This window comes from Brachyistius frenatus, unplaced genomic scaffold (assembly GCF_029030835.1).
Source record: "Brachyistius frenatus isolate BFR_SWC_R1_liver_20210118 unplaced genomic scaffold, ASM2903083v1 Contig_3, whole genome shotgun sequence".
In the NCBI taxonomy this organism is placed as follows: Eukaryota; Metazoa; Chordata; class Actinopteri; family Embiotocidae; genus Brachyistius; species Brachyistius frenatus.
Genome location: NW_027210602.1, coordinates 9355932 through 9375805, shown reverse-complemented (window position 1 = coordinate 9375805; position 19874 = coordinate 9355932). Strand labels below are relative to the sequence as shown.

Here is a 19874-nt window from a genome sequence, read left to right as displayed (position 1 = left end):
GTGGGTGGTTTCTCAGCGTTGATAATGTGGCAATCTTCATTTCATGGCTTGTGATTTTATTACATTTCCTCTGTCTCTTCTGGCGACCCAATGGCTGCCGTCAAATTAGAGGCGACCCTAATTACCTCTGCTGTGTCATGTTCCGACTCCACACTGAAAAACATTTATTCATAATTACATCACATCACATGGGAGATTTGAATTTTTTTTTTCATCTGTGCTCCTCTGACTGGTTTGATGTGGGTGGGGTTCTGGTGTAGAAAGGTGATGTCATGTATTGCTATGCACCAATCAGAATTTAACAATCCTCCTGTTAAAGATCTTAATTTTATACTTTCAGAGAAAAGAAAGGCACCAGTTCTTGTTTTTCAATATTTTAACGATATCAATATTTATTGATTTACTGTACTGACTGAAGTCTTGCCTTGCTGCATCCTTTGATTGAGATGTGACTTTGAGTGGTTAAATGTGTGTGTGCGATGCGCTGGGTCACAAGCACCTCTCCCTCTCTCTTCATTAGAGGCATGTGAGTCCCAGAGGCGGGTGCACTTTGGCCTTGTCAGGACGTCTCGTGCTGAGTGTTACACTGCTTGACAAATTCCAGAAAAATAGAGTGTGAATCCTCGTAGTTAACCGGAGAGTCGATATCAAAGAAAAAATACTGATGTTATCAAGTTCAGCTGAGTGTGTTCATGCGTGATGTTTTTTTAATTTTTAATTTCAGAAGTATTAAAGTACAGTGTGAAGCGATTAAGTGAGACATTCCATCATTATGTATTTGGTATCAACCATTTTTTGGCAAAGGGGAAAAGGAGGTGCAAAACAAGCTGACACAGCCAAACTTGATCTTAATAACGATCGAAGCACACGATCTAAAGCTTACGGCACACATGTAGGGTGTGTTCAAATCCACTTTTGCTAATTTAACAGCAGATAATCTGAGGCTAAAGTAAGGCACATGGTTCATAGGGGTGGTACTTCATTTCTGAATGAATCATAGTTGTGTTCTGGGCAAATCATGAAAAACATCATGGTGGGGCAGTGGGCAGCACTGTCGCCTAACAGCGAGAAGGTTCTGGGTTTGAACCTCGGGGTGGGCAGGCTCCAAACCTTAGCTGGGGCGGGGGCTTTTCTGTATGGGGTAAGCATGTTCTCCTGGTCTGCGTGGGTTCTCTCCGGGTCCTCCGGCCTTCTCCCACCATCCCCTGCCTCCGCCCCAAAGTCAGCTGGGATAGGCTCCAGCCCGCTGTGTACAGGATAAAGCTGGTATAGATAATGCATGGATGGATGGAATAAATGAATCAGAGTGTTATTAACTGCTTCCTCAAAAACCCAGGTGTGTTTGCACCTTGGTGTATTACAATTATAATGGAGAATTTTCCACATAGAAGGAAAGAGCGCTTCTCTGCAGAGGAAACAGATCTGCTCGTGTGCAGATTGAGCAGATTGATGTTCACATTAATAATCTTTCACACTGTAATCTTTTTATTTTTAATCTTTTGAGTGTTTGTGCTGCTGCGGGTCCCCGTGTGTGTAACAAGCAGAGTGCATGTGTGTTGTGCACCCGCCTACAGTATGTAGGTGCATATCACTGTCTTAATAATGCACCCATAAAATAATAGTAAAATACTGCACCGTTGGCTTAAGATCAGGTGTTTGTAAGTCTCTCACCCAATCCCGTACCATCTGACTCACAAAAGTGATGCACCAAATTTACAAATGTACCTTTGTTATTTAAACAGCGTGGGGGCTTGACAGGAAAATGACATCTGCTTTGGTCTGAAACGACAAATGGCACTTGAATAGAGATCAGCACTGCTTTGCGCCAGGTGTAAGATAGAGTCCACAGAGAAACATGACCATTCATTTGGAGCCATGTCTCCCCCTGATGAATTCCAGTTCTTTATCAGTCTCCTTAGAAAAATATGTGTCTCTCTTGATGTAAGTGTTTCAATTTCTTCACACGCTAATGGTCTGTCTGCTCTCTGATGTTGGGCAGCAGCCTGTCGCTGGAAATAAAGAGTGAACTGTTCAGTAAAAGTGCCATAGAAACCAAAACTTTCAGCAAAGTGGGAAACAATCACACACCATGTGATTAATTGTTTAGTACACAAATTAGGGGAGTTCAAAGTTCTAGTATCTGTTAGATAAGAAAGTGTTAAATAGTAACACAATAAAGAAGTAGCATTGTAGGAAATGCATGATCACACAATAAGTGATTCGAATTTTTGGGGAATTTGTGGACTTGTTTCAAATTGCTACTTATGATATAGAACTGTTACCACTGCAGTGAAAGACCTTTCAATGTCTTAGTCTGGATACCATCACTGGCTGCTTTAATGTGAAAGGAACTGTGTCCACATTTAAGTGGTCAGCCTTTTGAACTTCAACTGCCTAATTAAATATTCCTAAAATTAGCTTGCAACAAATTAATTCATGTCACTAGAGAACAATAGTCGACTCTTAGAGAGATGATATAAGCTTTGAATTCCGTTTAACCAGAAAGTTTTTATGATGTGCAGTATTCTTCTTCTTTGTGAAGACCTTTTGCTCTGTGCCACCAGAGCTGTTGAGCACAGTCACTTCTGCTTGTTGTGAATGTTTCAGGGCTGTAAGGAGCTGCTGAATTGATTCAGAGTGGCCGTCTTCATTTCAGCAGGCTTTCCTCGTGTGTGTGTGTGTGTGTGTGTGTGTGTGTGTGTGTGTGTGTGTGTGTGTGTGTGTGTGTGTGTGTGTGTGTGTGTGTGTGTGTGTGTGTGTGTGTGTGTGTGTGTGTGTGTGTGTGTGCGTGCGTGCGTGAGAGTGGGAGTACACTGTCACCCCGCAACTGCATGATGCATGACTCCAAATTTTGTGGCAGCTTTTGCTTCTTCCTCGCTGATCATTCAGAGGAGTCAGCCAGCGATGACTCATGGGAATAACAGAGGTGGAATAACGATATCAAGTGAACTCATAAAAAACATCAAACTCAGTGTGTATAAGTCATTACACAAAGGTTGTTTTTAGACAGCAACAAAATGTAGGATGTGAGCACGACCTGCTGAGGCAAAGCAAGGCAAGTTTACTTGGATAGCACATACAATGAAATTCAGAATGCTTTACACAAGACAGAACAGACATGAAGAAAATACTCACTAAGCAAAATAGAAAGATAAAAGAGGAAGGTGCTTAAATAAATGGCACTACGCCCCTGGTTTAAACAGAGCGAGACAGAGAATAAAAGTGCAAATCTGGTGGCTGGATGAATGCATACTGCACATGTGCACCAGAAACAAACATTTGCAGAGGCAGCCAACCTCTGATTTAGCCCCGATGCTAACTGTAACTCTTAACTTGAACTCTTCTAGACTTTCCAAACGTCATCAGACCAACTGGATCTGCTAGCGAAACGAGTCATATTGGGGCAGTTGTGATGCCTTTTATTTGAGTTATCCATTTATCCACAGTTTATCCACTGTTTTACAGCTGCAACAGTAGCCTGAAGGTGTCGATGGGGTATTTGTAATTACTCTCACTGTCGGTTTAAATTTTTTTTGTGCAAACAGAAAAGTTAAAGCCTGAATGTCAAACTGAGAATTATCCGCAGACAGTAAATAGAACTTATCTGGGAATTTTACTGCAGATATTTGATGCACAAAAGTAATTCTCTATGTTTAGTTGTGACACCAATGATATTAAGTTGACATGTTGAAGATGACCTGAGAGGTCTGGATGGTTTATAGCCCAGCAGCACATCAGTGTTTTTTGTCCCTAAATCATTCAGTGCCTCTGCTGAGATGGAAAAATATTGATAAATTCTCAAGGTTCTAATGGGCTGATTTGATAATTATCTCGGTGATAGGACCCAAACACACGACAAATGGAGGCAGGAGGTTTAATCGAATAAAGGCTTTACTGAAAGAAGTGAGGCAGGGTTACAAACCAAGCAGACTTAAAGCTCTTCTCACAAAAAAAACAAAAAAAACCCTGGAGCAAGATTACAAACAGGCAAGTCCAAAAACACACAAACATATACTCCAAACAGGGACACGAGAAAAACAAATCGGGCACAGGGACTGAAACAGGGCGCAAGAACAGACAAAGAAGCAGACGGGACGAGGAGAGTGACATGACAAACTGATCACGAGTGGGGGAGAAGGCGGAGTAGATGTGCTGCAGGGCTACATGAGAGGATTGGCTGCAGGTGTGCTGACAGGGAGCAGGAGGGTTAATTGGAGATAGTCCTGCAGGAGAACAGGGATTCACACCCGATGGGAGACAGGAAGAGGAAAACACTGGGGAAAACAAAACAATACAATCTTTAACTAGATGTTCAAATTTAGAGTCCATGATGGCACCAGGAGCCCCGGGTTGGTTTCTCATGAGTTGATAGTGCCACCAGTGTAAGGCATGTGTGTTTTTCTTTAGAGTCTGGCATTTGCCTTTTTCTGTTCTTCTATTCTTGCTTTATGAATCCATTTCACGAGGACATTCAACTGAAACTGATTCGGGATTTGGGTGTTTGCCAAAAAAACTAAAAAGTCGGTCATCATCATGATTTTTTTTTTCTGCGTGTGTATTTTGATAGAGGCCCTATAACCTGAGCAGTTTCTCTAAATAAATAGAAATCTTCCTCATTATACTCTTAACTAAGTTTTACTCAAATATTAGTCTTTCTTCATATTATAATTAATGAACATATGGTGTCATTAGAAGTACCCTGCTACAGGCAACATAGTGCATCAGCAGTTTTGTAATGAACTGAGTATAGCCACTGGCCTCGGTTGCCATATGCCCTGTCTTAACTCTCATGAGCACGCAATGAGGTTTAATCTCATTGCATAGCTCCATACACAGTGCAGTTAAAGGTGGAGGCAACTAATCAGACTGTGCATAGAAATGACACATACGCACAGCCTTCATTCTTACATTTAGAGTTTAATTTCAAAACCAGTGTCACTTTCTGCATTTTAAAATTCGTTCACCTTAATTTACAAAAAACAGTAAAGTTTCATATGAAAACAGTTTTTTACCTCTGCCACCTCAGAGATTGTATTTGCTCTAGAATATACAGAAAATCACATTTCTTTTCTGTTTTCAATTTATATTGAATCTGGGCCTATATAAATATATAAATTACATCTACATGTAATTTATATGGAACCGCAGATGTGTTTGCTTGATGGTGCCAGAGGCTGTTTGTTATATAGAATACTGTATCACACCCTCCATCCAGAAGTGACATATGATAGATTGAAGTGATGGATGTCCTTCCACAATGCCCAGAGGCCATAATACAGGTCCTTCTTTTTTCTTTTCTTTTCTTTTCTTTTCTTTTCTTTTCTTTTCTTTTCTTTTCTTTTCTTTTCTTTTCTTTTCTTTTCTTTTCTTTTCTTTTCTTTTCTTTTCTTTTCTTTTCTTTTCTTTTCTTTTCTTTTCTTTTCTTTTCTAATTCCCAGAATAGATGTCACATCACAAAATATCCATAGCTTGTGGTATTTCACAACCTGCATGACATGAAATGTGATTGTCCAGGAGGGAGAAATATTCAGGATCAGGAATGTCAACAACAATGGCATTCCTAGTGCCATTGAGCATTTTATAGATGTCTAACTGAATGTGAAACGGCCAAAAATAATTACAATGAAAACTATATATTCTGGTCTTGACATTAGATAAAACATCAAATCAGCATGGACAACATTTTGACCAGCTTCTTCTGTATGGTCAAGCTCAGTCTGACTGCACTAGATCAACAGTATTTCAAGATATTAACACAGGCTGTTTATGTCCTCAGTCAAAGAGACACTTTGTTCTTTTGATAAAGTAAATAATACAGGTCCTCCTGGCAACAAGCACAACTTGGTATTAGAAAGAGAAAAGGAAAACTATGGAAACAATACACAACTTAATATTAAAATATTTCAAAATAGCAGCAACTCAATCCAGAGTCATACATGTCATACAGAATCAGGTGTGCCTCAGTTTAGCGTGTTCAACTTCTTAAATCTGAGAGATCCTGCGAACTCTGGGCCTCCACTACAGAAGCCCTGCTGAGTTTCAGAATCTGAAATCCATTTGCACCAGCGCAACCAAGCTCAACCCTTCTGCCTATGCAGCCAGCTGAGGGATCAAGACCGTGTCATCAGGGGAGGATAGACTTCCCTTCTCGCTGGCTAACTCCGGGAGTGAAAGCTGACGCAAACGGAGTGCATTGCCACTTCATATTCTCCTGCTCAGCAGGCCTCCCAGGTTCCCCAGAGAGAGAAGCATGATACTAACTGCTGCTACTGCAAACAGAAAAGATGACTGCATGTTACCAGATTTTGAGCACAGCCATAAAATAAGCCTTATATCCTTTTTACACACATGATTAGAATGAAAGGGAAAACCTTAAGTCTGCATGTGATTTTGAGAGTACATTTCTGACCACTGGGGGGCCCAACAATAAGCTACAAACACTGACATATTATCACTAGATATGGCTGACATATTAGCAAACAGTTGGCTGTTTACACATCTAGCAGACAGGCAGCATTATCATCTATTCTGTGTTTCTGTGTTCCAGTCCAATATTCACTCTGCCTTTAACTCAGTTTTTGCCTCCAACACAGACTGTATATACACAATAGATGTGAAGCCAGGGCAGAATTGTCTTAAAGTGCAATACCACTGAGGGCCACTAGGGGCTGGCTATAAAACAAAAACAAAAAACAACCTCTGCCTTCAAAACACTCCCACTCAACAAGGTTGAACAACTGATGGAATTCAAAGTCAATTAAATGTTTTCCACAATCATTATGGTTTCATTAGTTAAATTCACTCTGTTATCAGTGTGCTGGTGGTCCTTCTGAAAATAATTCAATCATCAATTAGATAATAGACCTCAAAGAGTAGTATGTTTGAAGGCGTGTCTGGTTTGATTGACTGCACTCAGGTTGGTAGTATAGGTGGGCGGGCATAGTGTCTCTGGTTAGTTCGCATTGGTTCTCATGTTAGTTTTTTCCTTGTGCTTCTAAGCTTTATGTTGGCTGGTTAGCTTCAGCTTCTTACCTAACCTTTCATCTCACTCAGAGAAAAAGCAAAAAACCTAATTTCCCACAATATCCAACTATAACTTTAAGCTTTATTGAAGTGAATTCATTTGAGAGGGAGAGAGAAGATGAAAGGGCGTTCATGTAACATTCATACGAAGAGAGGTGGACAGCAAGAGGCAGAAATGCAGAGAAAGACATGAGGATTGAGTGATGAGATGATGAGACAGTGATGAAATGCTGGAAATGTAGAGAAAGAAATGATGCCAAGCAATACAGGGAAGCTTCTGTCAGCCATTTATCCTGTTGTGTGGGTGGCTGTCTCTCCGCCAGCTGAGACGGAGGGTGTGCTACCGTACATTTGTGTGCATTCATCTCACATTCTCTGCTGCATTATATAGATCTCCAGCCTGCTGAATCAGCCGCCCTGAAACTCCCATCACAATTACAGCCAGCGTGTGGCAGCGCTCCGACACTGACGTCTGCAGAATGTCACTGTGCTTCACAAAGCTCATCAGTCCGCAGGTCGGTCCCCTGCTAACAGGCCGCTATGTGGCAGCGCTCTCAGACACGGAGGGTGCTGATTTCAAGTATCGTCATTAGCCCTGGTTTAGCGCCATCACTACAGAAGCACAGTCATTTTTGGAAAAGTGAAGCCTGCGCTTTTTGAAGCCAGCACCTAGTGGCCCTTGGTGGTATTGCATGTCAAGGCACTTCTGCATTGGCTTCATTTTTTAGATCTGGAAGTTACGTCCACTTTTACATACAGTCTACGATACCACGAGTAATACTGTACATGTACCACATTTTGGGAATCACTGTTGTTGTGTCTCCAGCTTTGTGGCAACAGTTTGTGTTTGGCTAATTACTATTTCAACATGTCATTGCCAGTGAGCACAAAGCCAAGAGACAGTTTGATATGGAGAGCTTGCACAGGCCCTGATCTTAACTGAACAAGCCTGACACCAGAAGAGTGGAGGCTGCTATAGCAGCGGATTAATGGTGCGTTCAACAATCACATGTTTCAGTGTCCATGTGCTTTGTTTGGATGTCCACATGTGCAGTGTACTAACACTGGTGGATAGTGTGCTCCTGTTTGCGCTGATGGCGAGCTAAAGGCAACTAAAGGTGTGTGTGTGTGTGTGTGTGTGTGTGTGTGTGTGTGTGTGTGTGTGTGTGTGTGTGTGTGTGTGTGTGTGTATTTACTGTATATGAAAGTGTAGTCATTTAATAACTCTAAAGCCATGACAGCTTGTTTTGGAAGACTATGTGGGAACAATATATTTGAAATAGATGTTTCTGTTTTGCAGTGATAGAGGAATAAGTTATTTCCTGGTGGGACTTGGTGGGTTGTTGTTTTTCTAGCAAGCTCACTGAGAAGACTGAGACTTTTATTGTGTTTGGCAAATTGAAAAGTTGGCGACATTTTTCTAATGAGACATGTTGGCAAAATATTTTGTTCAGTCAGCCAAAGAAGTGAAAAGCAAACATTTATTTTCACATCTGTGGATGGGAAATGGAAGGTTTTCATTCGCTGTCGTGTGGTTCATTCAAAACCAAACATCATCCAATCAACATTTCTATTTTAACTGGTTTCACGCTCCATGTTTTTGTTTTATTTACCAGCTCTCAGGAGGAAATTAAATGTCAAATGGGAAGATGAATGCTTTTATAAGAAGTATTCCCACTACAGGTGTAAACTTAGTTTTCACATTCCTGATGTAGCTAAAGAATCAGTGTGGATTTAGGAGGATCTTTTGGCATAATATTAATAACTGTGCATTAGTGTATAATCACCTGAAACTAAGAATTAGCCCTTAATATCTACAGTATATAGGCAGCAGGTCCTCTTCCATGTAGCCCACCATGTTTCTACTGCAGCCCAGTAGGGACAAACCTAACAGTGACAATAAAAGATGGTCATTCACAATTTCTGCAAGTTTCATGGCTGTTGTAGAGTCTCTTGCATGCTCAGGAGGGGAGGGTGAGGTGAGGGGTGGTCAGTTGGTAGCGATCTGCAAAATCACCTCAAGATGCCAATAAATCCCGCACAGTGCTCCTGTATTATTAAGATGTGATCAAAACATAAAAAATGTACTTGTGGCTCCACTTAGTCCCCCCATGATCTAATTAAAAGTGTAATAAATAGATTGTGTATCTTACAATGCTATGCAGTAAACCTAATTCCTTATTTGTGCAAGATGTAATTTGTTTTTCTGATTTGTTGTCTGTGTTTGTGTGTCCAGACCAATGATGTCGTAGGAAACACCTGGAACTGGCTCTACTTCATCCCTCTTATCATCATCGGCTCATTCTTCATGCTCAATTTGGTGCTTGGTGTCCTATCAGGGTAAGTCATAATAAATCCACATATTCCAGGTCTGCTAAAAGGATCACAGGACATGTAACAGAGGTTGATTACAAACCAGATTTAGTCATTGTGCATCTTCATTTGTCCATGTTATAATCCTGGAAGGTGTTTGTGTTGCGTTTGTATATTAAATGTGTAATGTGATAATCTTGGGAAAGGATGGATTTAATAATTGCTCTGAAAACAGTGCAAAGTTTACAAATGTTCTTTTTTTTTAATTCTTAAATACTCTCTTCTAGATAATAAGATATAATAAAGTTATCTTATGTTTTATGAGAAATTGATGAATTGAGAAGGAATTGAGTAAATCAACAGATTATTCCCCCTCTCTTATCTATCATCTTTTTGCTTTGTTCCTCTCATTGTCTTTCCTGGAGCCATCCTTTGTGTCTGTGGCTTTAATCATCCCGGTCCTCTGTGCTCTTGGATCTGATGTCTGTCCATCTCATTGTGTCTGCAGTCACAAAAGAGCCTATTCTCACCTGCTGTGACTCATAACCTCTTGTCTCAGCGAAACCTTAATGAAAGCTAACATGTGCATGATCATTAGTCTGGAGGTCATGAGAAACTTGCTGCTGAAGGAGGAGCTGTTTGTTCGTGTAGAGAAAAACTGTATTCCAAGAAGGGCGTGCTTTTCTTTTAGTTCACTCCCTTTCTTGCGCAAGTATTTCCACCTCATGTTCCAGCAACATTTTTACTGTAATGTTTTGTAAAAGATTTCATCATCTTGGTATTAATGGAACCACTTTGGACAACTTTGTCAATAATACATTTCATATCACAGATCTGATTCTTCTGATTAGTGAAAGATGTTAGATCATTTAGTAGTATTAGTAGTCTTATTAGGGCTGGATGATATTATGATATTAAATGTAAGATGATGCAAACCAGCCAGCAGGCCGTTATCTTAGCATAGCATAAAGAGTAGGGGGATGCAGCTAGCTTGGCTACCTAAGGTGGCAAAATCCCTCTACCAGCACTGCCTACCTACCTTAACATGTTGAAGTAATCTTACTTGGTAAATTACTTGGTAAAACTGATTTCATATTCAACACAAAGACATGAGAGTTGTATGAGTCCTGAAAAATCAATATAACGCTTAATGTAAAATGGGATGTACTGTGATAAGACCTGTACAGTGCTTGAAGTGGAAAAAACAGGTACCGGTATTCCCCTTTATTTACATGTTGGTGTGTTTATCAGCTGCTTTCAGTAACAACATACATTTCTTTAATACAGTGGAGAACCGGTTCAATTATGATGGTAACAGGACTGGGTCCTAGTGTTTGGCTGGACTGTGTATGAAACATTAGATAGCTTTAAATTTGAAATAAGGGTTTTGATTTGAAACAGTTGCAGGAAGTGGCAACATTTGGCCAACAAATGGGGACTTCAGACATTTTCTCATCAGAACTCTGGAGAAACAGATCCAGGACAATGTTTAGAGTTCAGAAAAGGCAGGCATTCAGCCATAATTAATGAACACACATCACATTAATGATGAATAAGATGTTTACATACTTACAATACATTCTGTAAACTGAATTGAAACTGCAATTGTTTTTTCTGGCCTGCATTCAGTACTGGTTGGGTAGGACTTTCAAAGCTCACTGTGTCGTCATCTGAGTCTGTTCTTGTTGTCTTTGGAGTCAGGCAAAAAATTATTGTAAGGTTAATGTTAACTGACTGAGACTAGCCACCAACAGAAAAAAATCAGGCAGGTGAGAATATGAACAGGTGAGTGTTAGTTAGTGCTCCCTGGGTAATGCAGTTTATTTAGAGCCTATTTTGAACCGTTCTGATAACATGATATGGAGAGGGCAGAACAGAATACCAGCAAGTTGTGAGAAGTTCTGGTGTGCAAGAAAAAGTCACAGTACACCAAAGAGTATAAAAATTGAAGTGTCAGTATACTGTGTACTATTGAGTAGCTCACTACTGGGTCTGATACATTCGTTCACAGCCGTGTAAAACTATACACCATACCCTGTTTTCCTCTCCATCCACACTTTTCAATATTCAGAAATTTCTCAAATATATGTTAACTGAGCTATGGTTATGCCAATGGCCGTTTTCCCCTTCCTTTCCCTCAACAGCTGCTCAGCTGTCGTTTCGCTCTAATATTTATAATCCCTCCGGTGACTATTTGAAACTCTATTTTATCAAATATCCGCGATGACGTGTCTCCTGTTTGTTGCTGTAAATGTAGATCAATTTCTGTTCACACTGATGTCTGACATGAGCCATGTGCAGGCATAAATGGCAAGACAGAAAAAAAAAAACTTTAAATCCAAGTTACCACACGTGATTAAATGGTAAATATGTCTATTCAAATGTCCGTTTCAACAGAGAATTTGCCAAAGAGCGAGAGCGTGTGGAGAAGAGGCAGGAGTTCCTGAAGCTTCGCAGGCAGCAGCAGATTGAGCGAGAGCTCACCGGATACTTGGAGTGGATCTGCAAAGCAGGTTAGACTCATCTCTGAAACAGTGTGGGAGCTGGTGTCTGTTGTGTTAAAAACATGACATTGATAGAAAGTCCCTGTTTTCCCACTCTCTCTCTCTCTCGCCCGCTGCAGAGGAAGTGCTGCTGGAGGAGGAGGATGAGATTGCAGAGGAGAAGTCCCCACTGGACGGTGCGTGGTACAAGAGGAAACAAAACCTTCCAGGTGAAAACAGGGCTGAGTATCTGGTGCCTGCTTTACCAGGGTCCGTCACCACGGGAGGCCGATGGTAAACCAGGCACAGACAGGTACGCTTCATCATTTCCATCTAAAGATGGATTTTGTGCTGCACATAAGTCATCCCAAACTCCTCAGTCATGAATGTGATCTGGTCCTCTCTTCTCTCTCTGGACATGCTGTACTGGCTTTTCTGATTCCTCTCGTCAGAGAAATGTTAAAAAAGGACAACAAGATGACTGGCAAACATGATGACAGGCCTTCAGGAACTCAACGCACCAGCCAAAAAAAATTGTCTGGCATGTAACATTGCAACTTGTCATTTGTACAGTTCAGTTTTTGTACAGATTAAATGAGACCAGACAGGAACTGAGCTTTATAGGTGCTGGTGGGCAAAATGTGTTCCCTTTGGACCAAACCACACTAGTTCTTTTCACTTTTCATGCTAAGCTAGGCCAACTGGCTCCTGGTCCTAGTTTCTAATTAAAAGAACTGTATCATCAAATTCTTGGCAATGAAAAGATAATTAGCTCAGTGCTAAAGAAATTTAACATTCCTTTAAATCAAACTGAATTCTGTGTCTTTGATCTGTTTCCAGGTTTTTGAAAGGCTCACATCATAACACATCAGAATTGAACAGCTTTTTAACTATCTGAACATCTGTAAACCAAAATATTGAAGTATTTTTGTAAAGCAATTTCACACAGTAGTGTGGACTGTATAAAACCAAAGGAAATTGGACACTCAAATGACAGTGTACACAATATTTTTTCCATCCTGATATAATTAAATCTGCCAGTGGTATAAGTCAAAAGGAAGAATATCAAACAAAACTCAATACAATAGTCAGCTGTTCACCTAAATATATTTTGCCTCAGGATAAGTGTTTAATGTACACATGGCCATGCACATACATGTTGTAAATTTAGATTTTGACAAGGTGTTTTTCAAACCGTTTTTCCCAAATTATATAAAATCTTACTTTTAATGGATTTCACATAGTGGCTCTCAACTGATCTCAAGAATCTAAACTAAACTGTATGAAACATGAAATAAATAGTTCAACTTTTCTTGAAGCAAATAAAAAAGCCCACTTAAAGTTTCTTGTCGTTAATGTCATGATAATCCTGGCAGCAAATGGCTACTGCCCGCGCAAAATAGAAGTTTTACTTTTGTTTTCTGCTCAGTGATGCTCACTGGTTGGGAAGCACTGATTTAACATTACAAATTTCATTAAAAAAAAAACACCATTAAAAAAGTGGCTCCTCAGTTTTACATTAAGCCATATGTACAGCTGCAGAATGAGCTGTCTGTATCCAGACCAGTGTAATCATATAATCAGCACCTTTGATTAGCCTGATACTGGAGTGATTGTCATGGTTTCCACTCTGTCTTCTGTTTTTTATTGCAGACAGAGCATACTGTTAGTCAGATCTTTCTCTGTCTCTTGCTCGTGATGTCATTCCATAAAGCCTGGTGGGAAGGCAAGGGTTAATTAGTGTGATTTACAGTGATCGCCTGTCTGGATTTGTTAAAGTAAATTCACTATTCTGCGCTCCCCAACACACACACACACACACACACACACACACACACACACACACACACACACACACACACACACACACACACACACACACACACACACACACACACACACACACACACACACACACACACACACACACACACACACACCCATGTGCCTGTTATGCATTGAACAGACACACATTTCACACACACACTCATGTTGAGGATTTCAGTAAAGTGACAGCAGCCGGCGGCCCTATTTTCTCCATTAGATACAAATAGAGGATTAAAACGTTGGAGTCCACAGCTGTAGAAGAACCACTCTGATGTTGTTAAAGCAGAAAATATGTGTTTATGCTTCGTCAGTTAAATGACAGGTACGAGTAGTGGAGCAAAGTGTCAATCATACAGGAGCTGTCTCTCTCAGTAGAGGTGATTTTAAAATGCTTTATTCAGAGATGATCGACCCACTTTTTCAAGAAATTGAGGAAATGATCCTTTAGATTTTCTACAACTCAATTTATTGCAAATTTATAAAAGTTCTTTCAAATGTCACATCTTAAAACAAATATAAAATACTTTGTTACCCACCTCGAGAAATGTAATGAGACGAGTGAAATTTGTTTACATTTCTCTTATTTGTAATGACCATGATGTTATAGATTTTTTTTAATTTTTTAATTTTTGTTCTTTTGTTGTTTTTATTTTTGGTGCGAGGGGTAAGGCTTCACTGCAAATATTTCCTTTCCAAGTCATTTTTTTTCCAAGTCAAGTTTTTAAACTTCTTAAATCTGGGGGAAAATTATGCCAATGCAAAAAGTAATAAAAAAATGTTCAAACTGTTTGAACCATGCAACATATTTAATTATAGTGCAGTGAAGTGCCTGATCCTGTTCTTTCTCAAGATAGAGGCACTCAAACTGAAACATTTCTACAACCAAGTTGTTTTTTACTGGAAACGAGTTGATTTTTTTGACGGATTGTTTCACTTTTTTGTAATTAATAGGGTATGATAGAAAAGAATGGAAAGCCTTTACTGTCATTTGTTTAGGTTTGGGGAGTCACTTATAGACAGATAAAAGAGATCGGTAGTCTTCCTCAGTCTTAAAGCAGTACATGATTTTTCAGCCTCGTTCTGCCTCCCAGGAGCCCTTCCGAGCCGACGTGGAGGGTTGTAGATTTGGAGCCCACCACTCCGACAGCACAGGGGTGGTCCATGATGATCACGTTCATGTTGTGCCGGCAGTTTTTCATTCCGAGGCTGACTTCAAGCAGGAAGGCAGAAAATCTCCAAATGAAAAACGTGATTGATGCGTGCTATTCATAGTTTCCAATTAGCTCACCCTTCACACACATATTGTACGTCCTTGCTCCACTTCAATTTTAAATGCTCGGTTTTCTTGACTTAATTTATTTTCACGGATTTATATTAAAGGATGCATTTTAAGAGCTGTATATATTACTTTCCTCCCTGTCTGTGCTGTTCCCATTACAGTCCTGAAGCGGGGGAAAGTGAAGAAGGGTAAAAATGACCTGATCGGTGCTGAGGAGGGGGAGGATCCCTTCGCAGACATCTCCTCTGTTGGTAAATCTCACATCTTTTTATCCATGGCCACCAGCCTTTACAATAAAAGCCTCTGATAAAGCCTGTCATAACACATGTCCTCTGACTCTCTGGCCTCCATTTATCAGATTAGTATGTCACATCACCTCAACACTATAAAACACGAGGCTAAAGATCTGAATAATGTACATTATAGAAGCAGATTCAGCACCTCGACCGAAAGCTGCTTCCTTTGGCTGTAAGTACATCACCTTGAGGAGAGAGAAGTATAATTAACATTTTTAATTAGACTGTTTAATTTAAATAGCAAGAGAATAACCTGCAGCATATTAGAATTATACTTTTCAATATTAATGGACTTCGCGGTCTCAGACAAAGACCGCATGGAATTGCTTGTCTGTGGTTAGGAAATAAGCACCAGCCTGGTAATTGAAACGATTTTGTTGCCTTCAATTTAAAAAAAAACAACTTTTTTTTTACAATCTCATCTACTTACTGTTTTCCATAAAATAAAAACTGCTGAGGGAAAATATGGCAAACTGTATCACTCATCTCACTTTGTTCACACATTACGCCTGCAATTCTGCTGCACACCACCAAAGGATGAGGTGCACATTTTTTAATGAGCAGGTGCAGGTACATTCAAGGGAGCATTTAGGTGAGTCTATGTTTTTATTTCTGTCTCATGTGCAGGTTTTTCCCCAAACATTTTAACATGCTTGTTAACAGATGTAAAGTGGAATGAATTCCTGTATACCGTAAGGCATCTTCTCTCTGCTGCTGGGTAGAAGCACAATTGTAGCACCAAGACTGGAGACTTCAACTACAACCATTTGTAAATGCAGTCTCAATTCAACTCAGGACACCTGACACAAAGGAGTGTGGAGCAGGAAGAATGGATCATGCTGGACCGGGGCTGTCACAATATCAGATTTTTACAACATGATTATTGTGTCCAAAAAAAATAATTCATGGCAACAATTCTGTTGCAATATCTGCATAATATTTGAGAATTGAAAATAATAATCCTATCAAATTTATCTTTACATTTGTTTATTGTGTTTTTTATCTTTTTCACACAACAGTGCCTAAAAATAACAATTACATGACTTAATAGACGGTAAAAAGACAATCAGATTAGCGTCATGATAACTAACCTTTTATGTGCACTGAAAAGATGCAAAGCAGCAGAATGATTGGACATAAAATATTACGTAAAAGAACATATTCAAATGTAACCCCTCGGTAATCAACAACATTTGGATAGTACCTGTAATTTATTGGCATAACCTTACAACCTTATCCAGTAACTGGATTACAATTATATTTATATATAGTTGTAATTACATTACATAATGCTGTTACATGAAAGCAGTTATTCCCAAATGCTGGTGAAGGCAATTAAAGATCTTCTTAAAAGCAGAAAATCAAAGATAAGTTTAGTAATTGTTTGCTTCAGGAATGACGCATTATGATTTATATATATAACTGAATGATGGTGATGCAGTTCATCACAGTTGTAGGAAGAAAACAAAGAAACCACACAGTGATTCACTTTGAAAACTGTGACACGCTGACAAATAATTGACTGTTGAAAACTCACAGGTTTCCTGCCTCACCTCTTTGTCATCACTTCCAGCTCCTCCTGGCTCTCCGTTTGGTCGGGCAAGCGTGAAAAGCAGCGGTAAGATGGACAGCTCCTCTTATTTCCGGCGTAAAGAGAAGAGGATCCGCTTCTTCATTCGGCGGATGGTGAAAGCTCAGAGTTTTTACTGGATTGTTCTGTGCCTGGTGGGCCTCAACACTCTGTGTGTGGCCATAGTTCACTACGACCAGCCAGAGTGGCTTACAAGAGCTCTCTGTAAGTCACACACAAACACACACTTAATATATAATCCCACTTGTTGTCTGTAGCTGATATAACTATATTCTCTTTGTGTTGTTACTCTGTTCATGTTGCAACCAGACACAGCAGAGTTTGTGTTTCTGGGTTTGTTTCTGACCGAGATGACTTTGAAGATGTATGGCCTCGGAGCGAGGAATTATTTCCACTCCTCCTTTAACTGCTTTGATTTTGGGGTAAGTTACTGTAGGCTGAAATACAGCGTGCTCCTTTGGTTTTGGATCGTAATCAGGTTACTAATATGATTCAATGTGTTTTAAACTATTTTAAAATGGTTGTAAGAACAAAGACACATGCAGCAGGTGATGAGTCCACCCTGTGCTCTCGTCTCCAGGTCATTGTGGGAAGTATCTTTGAGGTGATCTGGGACATGATTAAACCAGGAGCATCGTTTGGTATCAGTGTGCTGAGAGCCTTGAGACTACTCAGGATTTTCAAAGTCACCAAGTGAGTTCATCTCATAAAACACAAACAAAAAGTACATTTAGCTGTTTTTTTTTCCTGTTAAAAGAGAGGTTTTTTTTTTTCCTTTTAAGTTTATGTTATAAGAATTTAACTTTGTTAAGCGCGTTGACACAAACTTGTGTTGTGATTTGGTGCAATATTCTTTGTTTTTTTAATAGAATAGAATTTTCTTTGTTTGCCCTTTGCAACTGTCAAACCTTAAGGCTTGCATTTTGGGCTTTCTTGTAACTTACTGTTATGAATATATTAATATTTATCTCAAGCTGCAGTTTGAATGAAAAATTCTACTTCTACTCCTCAGAGTCATAAATCAATCACGTAAACATCACACACTATACATAATGCTGGAATCAGCAACATTTCACAGTCCACTTCTTTCCTTTCAGGAGTACACTTTTCATCACTTTGTCTTGTCTAATAATCACATCACAACGTTTAATGTGTCGTAAAACTGCAAACAACGAGGCAAAAAGCAGAATCCAGTTGAAGCTTGCAGCTGTTGCTCTGACCAAAAGGAATGTTTTCCCATTTTTACTCAACCCTCGTGTTGTCCTCGGGTCAAAATGACCCACAGCTGTGTTCAACCAAGTTCTATTTTATTTCTATATTTTTATATTTTTTGGGATCATTGGTCATCATTCTTTAAAGAAACCCTCACAGCCTCCTTGTCACCAATGATCCCAAAACATATGAAAATAAAATAGAACTTGGTTGATCCAAGGACAACACGAGGGTTAAATTTGTTCAGACTGTGATCACGAACATTCGAATGATGTTGATGACAGGAAGACATCTCCGTTTTGCATGGCTTTAAAGCCTCCATCACTGACAGTTACATCGGAGAAAAAAGTCAGTATTAACTTTAATAGAATTAGCGAAGCTAATTTAAATGTAGCAATAAACTGTTTTGTATCGGGTTTCAGTGGTCAACAAACTGCCTAAAGTATCTAATGGTACGAAAGAAGCTCATTTAGGCTGTTTATATAGTGTCATTACACAAGTGACAGTGAGTGAAATTGTCTCCGGATAATGCGTTCGTAGAAGCACTGTCATACCTCTGTCTACACTACTCAAAGCATGATGGGAAATGTTGCCAAAACATTTAAACAAATGTGAGCAAGCCTTTAAATTGACTTTACAGTTGATAGACCTAAACTCAGTACGTTTTATCAACATGCTGCTTTTTTCTCATTTATTCATTCATTCATTCATATTTATTTATATGTTGTGTGTTAAAAACCTTTGTACATATGGGCAAAAAGCTTCTTTTTTTTTCCATGAAAAAAAAACTTACTGGTGCCATTTTGAAGTAGCCCGGCCTTTTGGATTAAACCAGGAAGCAAATAAAGAAGAAATATATGGCATGTCAGAGCAAGACAATATAGTAGCAGGCCATGATCCTGTCAGTATGTTGGATAAAAATCAGGCCTAAGAAGCCTGGAGTTTTAAGGGCTTAATCTTTTGGTCCTTTCATTCGACTCAATTTCATTCAACTTAATACACTGACCAACATTCATAAATATGAAAAGTCAAAATCTGCCAAATGCAAAAAGTCTATATTTAGAGGACACAAGATTTTGATGTTGTATTAGCTTTACTTCTAAGTCTTTTCTCTGTGAAGTGACAATCCTGTTGGAGTTTGATGGCGATGCTTTTATTTCATTAGATTAGTTGTAATCCTGTGATTCACTGAAACTGGCAGCTGTGGACCCTGACGCATTGCTGTTTGTTTTATACCACCTACAGCTCTTGTTGCTATTTGTTCCACTCTTCCCTCCCCTGTTTTTGTGTGTGTGTTTTTTTTCTCTTTCTGTCTCTTTATAAGCCTTTTCATTTCATTTCTTCTGTCTGTCTGGACAAAAGTTATTTTGTGTTCTGTGGGTATAAAAACAATAATTTCTCTATGCCTCTGCTTCCCCTCAGATATTGGAACTCACTGAGAAACCTTGTGGTTTCCCTCCTCAACTCCATGAAGTCCATCATCAGCTTGCTCTTCCTCCTCTTCCTCTTCATTGTGGTCTTTGCTCTGCTAGGCATGCAGCTCTTCGGAGGACAGTGAGTAGTTTTTTTTTTTTTTTTTAACCTGTCCTGCCCTTTTCCCTCTTCTCTCCATCCCGACACACACAAAACAAACAAACAAACAAACACACACACAGATCCTCTCCTCTCCTCTCCTCTCCTCTCCTCTCCTCTCCTCTCCTCTCCTCTCCTCTCCTCTCCTCTCCTCTCCTCTCCTCTCCTCTCCTCTCCTCTCCTCTCCTCTCCTCTCCTCCTCTATCCGTCTCTCCACCTGACCCTCCTGCCTGTGTGTGATCCCTGGCCCGGCCCGGCAGCGGTGACAGACATGTTGA

General features: G+C 39.7%; 1 protein-coding gene across 4 annotated transcripts in view; it reads left to right on the top strand.

Annotated features, from left to right (window-relative positions):
- The window catches only part of cacna1bb (calcium channel, voltage-dependent, N type, alpha 1B subunit, b), a 174833-nt gene that overhangs the window by 76724 nt on the left and 78235 nt on the right, over positions 1-19874 (top strand). For 3 of the 4 annotated variants that reach the window (XM_069705695.1, XM_069705721.1, XM_069705704.1), the window contains exons 7-14: positions 9260-9363; positions 11734-11849; positions 11960-12049; positions 15087-15176; positions 16795-17016; positions 17122-17234; positions 17393-17505; positions 19447-19578. In XM_069705695.1, the coding sequence (XP_069561796.1) occupies positions 9260-9363; positions 11734-11849; positions 11960-12049; positions 15087-15176; positions 16795-17016; positions 17122-17234; positions 17393-17505; positions 19447-19578 (980 nt within the window). The remainder of the gene's footprint in view (positions 1-9259; positions 9364-11733; positions 11850-11959; positions 12050-15086; positions 15177-16794; positions 17017-17121; positions 17235-17392; positions 17506-19446; positions 19579-19874) is intronic. The other variant, XM_069705713.1, reaches the window with a different exon arrangement.